The sequence below is a fragment of the Poromitra crassiceps genome, assembly GCF_964638095.1.
Source record: "Poromitra crassiceps genome assembly, chromosome: 4".
Lineage (NCBI taxonomy): Eukaryota > Metazoa > Chordata > Actinopteri > Beryciformes > Melamphaidae > Poromitra > Poromitra crassiceps.
This window is the reverse complement of record NC_139626.1, coordinates 40293744-40302337: the sequence shown is the minus strand read 5'-3', so window position 1 is coordinate 40302337 and position 8594 is coordinate 40293744. Positions and strand designations below refer to the sequence as shown.

The window sequence follows — 8594 nt, the reverse complement described above, 5'->3', positions numbered from 1 at the left end:
CTGGACTGAGACCTAACCCTATCATCCCTCTCACGCCACTGGACCACACACTGGATGATGGGGCATTAAGATGTGCTGGCCCTGTTTCCACACACAGCCGCCCTGCAGCCCGGTGCAGCAGAGTGTGTTCTGGAGTGGAGCTCTAGCTGCTGGGAAGGACACGACGATGTTGTGAAGGAGTCTGTTATCTGTGTGGGGCCAGCACAGCAGTGCAGGGGGGGATGCGTGTTCGGGTCGGCACTGTATGGTGAAAAGGAGAGCGACAGAACTCGACGCGCCCGCCGCTACACGGTGTTCTTTTCTGGGGCCCCCGCGGCACACTTCGTGCCGAAATCCAGGCACTGGGAAGTGGGAAGGAAAGACCCAAGGTTACCCTATCCTCTCTCTCCCTGATAAAGCAGGAACCCTTTGAAACGCCGAGGCTGACTCCCTCGCCTCCGTCATTTATCTCCCTTTTCCCCGCCACCAGCACACACATACAGCACACATGTCTCCAAATAGGCGTAGTATCCAAAAAAGGCGTGTGGTTTTAAAAAAAGAACAGAAAATTGCATTATCTTTCTTTCATGCAGTCCTTTTTTTGTTTTGTTTTTTGTTTTTTTTACAGAAATTTGGTTTTCCTACGAGTCCTACTTACAGTATTGTTGGAATATTTCATATTCCCGAAAAATGTCTATCATTACAGAGGCGTCGTGGAAATTCCCTTTAATGTAACCCCACACAGCAGTCAGAAAGATGAATAATTATTTAGATACATTTCATGTTTAAATACTGGCTGGAGGGAGCAGGCAAAAATGCTAGAGCTAGTTCTATGAGAGGCAATAATGTAAAAAATATGATTAAGAGCACATACACACATAGTGCATATGAAATTGCGCATATCCGTACTGTATGTGGGTTTCTGTTTGAACTTATGTTTTCTAATGTGCTTTATGTGCACTGTGTGTGTATGTGTGTTTAATGTGTCTTTATATATGGTAATGCAAGGTATTATACTCTATGTTACATGGCCACGAAATCATGTCGTAAACTGTGTGGCCGTATGTGCGTTACCTGTTCCGAAAATACCCTATTGCCGCAAAAGTACTGGTTGGGGAAATCACTGGATCATCCCCCCCCCATGTTTGCACGAGTAAAGGGCTTTGCACACACAGTCCGAATTGTGTGCTGCATTTTTTTAATCCGTCATCCGGGGAAAAAACGTCATGCACAGATACCTTGCACACTGAGTCCGATGCGTTAATTATCCAATATTCGTTGCGAAGATTCGCAACGAAAAGAAAACTACCGCGATCCTATTGATCCACAACTGGCAGTGTGTCTGTATGGCTCTCTGTCTCTCTCTCTCCCCCCCCTTCCTTCCCCATACACACACACACACACACACACACACACACACCGCGTCCCGCATTCCAAGCTGGTCTGCAATCCCCCGGCACATTCTGTTTTTTAATTCCGAATCTCTGTATTCCTGCTTTGTCATAAAATGCTTTGTGCTGGGAGACGAAGTGAATTAACTTCTCAGACGCCATTTTTCATTGTGAATAGCAAGACTACGGCGGCTCTGGGTGGTCAAACACCTGTCAAAACGATTTCATGGATGCGGAAAAACGCAGAAAATCGAACCTCGTCCGAAAACTTAAATGACGGACGTAATTGTCGGACTCGGTGTGTCAATGATGATTGACACAAATTAGGTCGTTTTTTTGTTTTTTTTCGTGCGTCAATTTCGGACGAAAAAACGGACTCTGTGCGCAAAGTCTTTAAGAGTCCAACAAGATGGCTTTCTTTCACAAGATCTGAAAGCTGAGAATCCACAGATTCCAATGGTATCAGTCTTATCGCTCCACGACGAAAACTCACTGAACTCGCAGCCAAAGAAAAACACTCACTGTTGCTACACAAAGGGTACGTTGAAACAGGTAACGTCTGTATTTAAGTTCATGATTTGTAAGTGCACTGTTTGAGTTATGTTTACATGCGTGCGCGCGCGCGTGTGTGTGTGTGTGTGTGTGTGTATGTGTGTGTGTGTGAAGGAACATTTATGATACATGAACACCGTTATGCACCTGTTAAGAATACTGTAGGTGAGCGATGGACTCAGCATCTTAGCGTGCAGCTCAGCAACGGTGGCCAGCAGTTGAGCGAGAACACTGCCATTTCCCCCCCAGTACACACACACACACACATATATATACAGTACATACAGACTGGGCGAGAAGGCAAAAAGATCAACACATTGTTTTCTCCACACACGCTGGCATCCTGTGGCACTACTGACAACGTATGAGGACCTTGTATTCCGAATGGTTACAGTTGATTACTGTAAAAAAAAAATTGTCTTGTGTTTATTTTTTCTCTCTCTCTCTCCTCTTGATTCCACTATGTATTTTTTTCCTTCTGATAGTGTACAGGGGCCATAATTGTCGGTACTTTGATATTCTGTTCATGACTTTGATTCTCACGGTCTTTGCAGTTTCATCTTTTAGTTTGATCGGTTATTATCCTTGTCCCATGTTACTATAATGTTGATTAGGCATTAGAAAGTTTGATTGGTATGAATCAGATCCAATTAACTCAATCAAAGACCCGTCATTTCTTTTAATCCATTTCGATTGGATAAGACCACAACGGTTTTTGTCAGCATCTGCTTTGCCAGCGGAGTCCAAATCAAGCTTGCTGTAACCTCCGTGAAAGTTTTCGTTTTTTGTGCTGAGGCGTCTATGGCATCAGCATTTCGTCACCTTCCTTGGTCTCTTTTCTTCACACAGAGCCCCCTATGGCGGGAGGTCTAGGCATGCAGTGGATTCAGCTAAAAGATGAGGAGATGAAGTTGTCCTCCTCCACATCGACATAAGAGGATCTTTGCCCACGGGCAGCCTTCACTAGTAGCTATAAAAAAAAGACTTCAGGTTAGAAAGTACTCCTGGTCTGAGCGCTCTCCCAAGAGTTGATCCATCACTCGCGTAAGTTTAAGTTTCTATAAATATGAGTCAGAATCCAAAAGTTCCAATTTGATATATGACTTTTCGGACGTTTTCACATCTTCACAGGTTTAAAAGGCCTTGCGCGCTCTCTTGACGCCGGCATACTCTTGCCAGTAAAGTCCGAACCCGGCATACAGGGACCGGTCCCTCCTTCTGCCAAACGGGAGTGGGGAAGGGGCGGGGGGGGGGGGGGGGGGGTCGCTCCATCGCGGGGGCCGTCACAGGTAGACCTCACGGCGTGACAACGTGAGGCAGGACGTGGTCTTGTAGTCCCCTCCTGTCCGCGTCAGTGGTATGACCTCAGGCGGGTTCTGGCCTTCCCCTCCACCCTCTTCTTGTTGGCGCCTCCCAAAGCCCGCGCTGCTAAACGTGTCGTAGGACGCCGAGGTCATCTTCCGGTTCAGAAGGTTACGGTTGTGGTCGCCCATGTTCCTGTTGCGGTCTCCGCTCCCCAGGGTGCCGAGGGGATCCCCGTTGGCCAAGGGTAACCGCTGACCTCCTCCTCCGCCGACGATGACCACCCCGGGCTCGGAGCTCCCCGCGCTGCCGGCGCTCTCGCTGTCGCTCTCCTGGTCGTTGCCGCGGAGGTTGTTGTTGTCGTCTCCCGGCGCGAAGGTGGAGAGCCGCGGGGGGTCGCTGCCGTGGCGCTGGCGAGGTGACGGGCGGACGGGCATCCAGCAAGTGTCCGAGTGGCCAAACTCATCGCACTCCCTGGTACACTTCCCTGTCAGAGCTACGTCGGGCAACTGTCTGGCATCTGGACAGAGACAGAGACAGAGAGAGAGAGAGAGAGGAGAGAGAGAGAGAGAGAGAGAGAGAGAGAGAGAGAGAGAAGAGTGTAGGACAAAGACAGGAGAAAGAAAGTTGGATAGGAGGATGAAGGAAGAAGAGAGAGCAGAGGGGTGAGAGAGTGCGACACAGGAGATGAGATGCATGTTGGGTAAGGAAGACGGGGGATAAAGATTGTAAAGGAAAAGATGAAATTTCAAGGGAGCAAGAGAGACAGGAAAAAGTGCTGTTAGAGCAAAAGGGATCAGAAAATGCTGATTTCAGTGAAATCACACACGTTTCCTACAAATCCCAGCAGTGGTCAGCATTAAGTGAAAGGTGAGGTGGGGTCAAACCAAATGACTCTCGAGGTCAAAGATATTAAGATAATTATCATATCTTTGAATGACATATTCTAAGGATCTGCACATGCAACGAAGGGATCAAGTTCCACGCTGGCCCCATGACATCCCCCGGGTGTTGGAGCTAGAGGTTAGTGAGGACGCTAGAGACCAAGATGCTGATGTCTTACAGGGTCAAGGGTCGAAGGTCAATGATTATTCTTTATGTAAACCAGTCTTTTACACAATCCTATTGACACAGTGGAAAATGGATGCAAGAATGATGATAATGATGATAGATGAGGACGCATGTGTGGCTTCCCTGTCAATAGACTACTTGCACAACTCCACTACTTCCTGAAATGAGTAGGGCATCTTGGTTTCCTGTCCTACACTATTGGATGAACTGATTAATGTCAGGTGTGCCTGACTGCTGCAGTCACAACAACAGTGATCAGGCACACCTGACATTAATCAGTTCATCCAATAGTGTAGGACAGGAAACCAAGATGCCCTACTCATTTCAGGAAGTAGTGGAGTTGTGCAAGTAGTGCATTGCAAAAACCGACGATGCACTTAGAGCAGGTGGCATGTGATGTGTGTGTTTATAGGACAGACATTAATTCAACGTTAACAATGCAGAGGTTTGAGCAAGGGTGCAAGTGCAACTAGATATAAAGGTATCAATGAATGTGTTCTATCCACATCTCCTGAGAAGCTGAAAAATGATCTACTCACAATCTAAATTCAGCTTCCGTTGAATAATTCAACTTAAATAATCAAGTATTTTTGAAGCATAAAAAAAGGACCCGCATTCTGAAAAAACGGATTCGGTTGCCGACACACACTAGCACCAGATTCACATTTGTAACAAACAAACAAACAATTACACAAATGATTCTAACAATGAATTATCTCATTAAGTCCTCTCCATTTGACCAGGACAAACATTCAGCCCTTTACTGGAAGAAGATTCCCAGCCACAGAAGTACAGTTAGTCACCAAGGACGCGGTGACCTTGATGACGACTGATGCTCCAGCAAACAAACAAGAACAAGAAGAAGAAGAAGAAGAAGAAGAAAGGAGAACATAATGAGTTTTTTGCATCTCCATCCTTGGGAGGCGAGTCACACAAAGAGCCACAGCGAGGAGAGAAAACGGCTTCCTTGGTGAAAGGGAAGATTTGGGCTTGAGCACAATGAAGCCAAGGCCAGGTGTAACACACTGACACATCCCTGACCCACATCACATCAAACATACATACACACACACATACTGTATACGTGCACACACACACCCGCACGCACGCACGCACGCACGCACGCACACACACACACACACACACACACACACACACACACACACACACAGTAATTGCTCAATTCTCTAAACCGCACTCAGGAGAGAAAGCTCTGCCTAAAGCACATGAAAAACATGAATGAGGGCTCCTGTTGTCAAGGTCTCACTGTCACCGTGTGTGCGTGTGTGTGTGTGTGTGTGTGTGTGTGTGTGTGTGTGTGTGTGTGTGTGCGTGCGTGCACGCGCCTGTGTGTGTGTGTGTGTGCGTGCGCGTGTGTGCGCGAGTGTTTGCGTAAACACCGCGTCACCCTTTCACAGTATACACACAGCCTTGAGGAACAAAATACAAGCGCATGCATTTCGGAGCCTCCTGACCTCGCAGAGTTCACTTTCAATTCACTGGGTTTATGTGGATTCGATTGGCCGTTCACTGGGTTTATGTGAATTGTGATCGGCTGTGTTCATGTGATTTGTGTGTGTATATACGTGTGTGTCCTCCTCACCATTCTCCACATGCTCCTCCTCCCCCACGCTGCCCTCCGGCGTGGTGCGTTCGTAGCCTTCCTCCGGCAGCGGCAGGGCGCCCAGCCGCGGCCCGGACGAACTCTTGCTGCTCGGCGTCTCCGAGTCCTCCAGGCCGCTGTCGTAGCAGCCTCCGTCCTGCGGCTGGCTGACTACCGAGAAGGTCACCCGGCGAAGGGTCCCCTGCAGGGAACGACATCCACAATATGGGATTAATCATCCAGGATTCCTAATCTGAGATAGTCTAAATCTGGGGGATTAGACTGCTGGGCAGGGATCCGCAGAGACACACCGAGATTATCTGTTCGTGTTCACCTTGATTATGGGGCTTAGCCGCCACACAACGCGGGGTAATAGCCATCAACCAATCGCAGCGCTCTTTCAAAGGTTTCGGTTGGGTTTTTTAATCTGGGTTTAGATGGATGGGTCACTCTGGACAGAACCGGCTGTTTACACAGCGTTGGCCGTGGCCTGCCTGGAGACACATCTCTTTTTTTTTTTCCATCTGGAATGGCGCCCAGTGGTGGCAGCTGGGTAATACTGTACTAGTACACCCTAAAAACCACCTACTTTGTGCTCTATTTCACTGGGTGAAGTGTGTTAAGCCTTCTATTTGTGTTACAAGGGCCTGAAATATCGCCCTGTGCTTTCCAACCCATCACTGTGTGCAGTACAACACGCCGACGGGCCGTCGACCACCGGCGACAAAATGGAGCGATCGTGCAGCGCGGCGACTGTTTAAACCTCGCGTACCGTAAACAAACGACGCCATTCATTCAATCACATTGTTGCTTTGCCACCTGCCTGGATTTTCCACGTACAAATCACCACGGTCTCGTTAGCAGACTAGTTTCCACTTTGTGGGAGGGAAAGAAGAGCGTAATAAGAAAGAATATCAGAGAGAGAGTTAAAGGGCTGCGTCGAGGCCTGGAGGGAACGCTCTGCGCCCGGAAGCCCATTCCTATACAACACCCCTCCCATCTCTTCCCACACTCATTTACCAGCTCGCAAAACGACAACCGCGCCAATTTAGATCTCCCTCGAAACAGGCGTCCTATAGAGAGGAAGTGAGGGAAGCGAGGGAAAAGCGCAGATCAGGGGCGGGAAAAACATCGGCTCAGAACGTCGCTTTCGGATAATCTGTGTGGGGGGGGTGGGGGGATTGACGGACGGCGGGGATCAAAGCCAGATCAAATCCCTTCCCTTTCTTCCAAACGCCGAGAGAGAGAGGGAACGTTTGGAAAATGCACCTGATGAACACGATGATTCACCTGACGAACGCGCAGAGGAACACAGCAACGTTCATTAGGCAGAGGGGGGAACTGAACGCGTCGCTCGACAAGGTTGGGATGAAAGTGGAAACAAGAGAGAGACGGGAGGAGAACGTGACACCGACGCGGCGCGTGGCGGAGACTGCGACAGAGACGGATAATCCGCTCGAATGAAAACGTGGCGCTTGTCGGCGGCGCGGTGTCCTCGCCGTAACCCGGTGTATTTTTAGCGCGAGAGTTTAGATGGAGCGCTGACGGTGCGCGGCCCTCATCTCCAGTCATTTAGCGCTTAGTCAGGAGCGAGGGGACAAGGGGAAAGTGAAAGAGAGGGCGAACGAGTTCAAATGGACTGCGTAGAAGAGAGAGAGAGAGAGCACAGAGAGAGAGAGAGAGCACACAGAGAGAGAGAGCACAGAGAGAGAGAGCACACAGAGAGAGAGAGAGAGCACAGAGAGAGAGAGCGCACAGAGAGAGAGCACAGATGGAGAGAGAGAGCACAGAGAGAGAGAGAGCACAGGGCGAGCTGCAGTCTAGCAGCAGAGTATGTCTTTACCTGTCACACTTTGAGGTACAGTGAGTGACACCTGCCCCCCCCCCCCCCACCCACCCACACACACACACACACACACGAGAGGTTAGTATTAGCAGATGACTGCAGCAGACCAGCCTGTGTCTTGGGGGAGTGGGAGCTGGTTGACACACAGGGAGTGATACCACTATTGGAGGACTGGTGCCACGTCCCCTCTGTGTGTTCTATTGAATTCATCCGTTCAGCCGTGATCCCAACTCAATCCAATTCCCCTCTCTAACTCCCTGTCTGTCCGGAGCTCTCCCCCTCTCTCAGTCTCTCTCTCTCTGGTCATTTTATTTTCCTCTCTCCCCCCTTCCACCCCTCCTCCTCACCCCCCTCTTCCTCATCTCCCCCCCCCCCCCCCTCACCTCTCTTATTCTCTTTGCCAGTCAGCTTTATGATGTGGCGATCGATGATGTGTCCTTGACCTCGTTATGAGTCCCTCTCCTCTCCCCCACAGCAGGCTTTATTGACCCATAACTCCTCTAACACTCTCTAACCCCCTTCTCTTCTCCTCTCCCCTCCTCCATCTTCTCCATCTCTCCCCCCCCTCTCTCTCTCCCCATCTCTCCCTCCCCCCTCTCTCCCTCCCCCCTCTCCCTCCCCCCTCTCTCTCTCCCCATCTCTCCCTCCCCCCTCTCTCTCTCTCTCTCTCTCTCTCCCCCCTCCCTCTGTCTTTTGGTCATTGACAAACTTGACAAAGTCATGTTTGGGCATCTTCTGATCATTAACTTCTTCTTTTGCATTCTACACATCCCCCGCTTCCCCTCCCGCTCCCTAGCTCTGTATGTTTTGTCTTTGTTCTTCGAAAGCTTCACTTTCCCCCCAAATTGGC

General features: G+C 49.5%; 1 protein-coding gene across 1 annotated transcript in view; it reads right to left on the bottom strand.

Annotated features, from left to right (window-relative positions):
* Positions 1–3205: 3205 nt before the first annotated feature.
* Positions 3206–8594, bottom strand: part of pcdh7a (protocadherin 7a) — a gene marked incomplete at both ends in the record, with an annotated part of 63771 nt that continues 58382 nt past the window's right edge. The window contains 2 exons of the mRNA XM_083636216.1: positions 3206–3744; positions 5899–6100. Coding sequence (XP_083492342.1) covers positions 3206–3744; positions 5899–6100 — 741 coding nt within the window. The remainder of the gene's footprint in view (positions 3745–5898; positions 6101–8594) is intronic.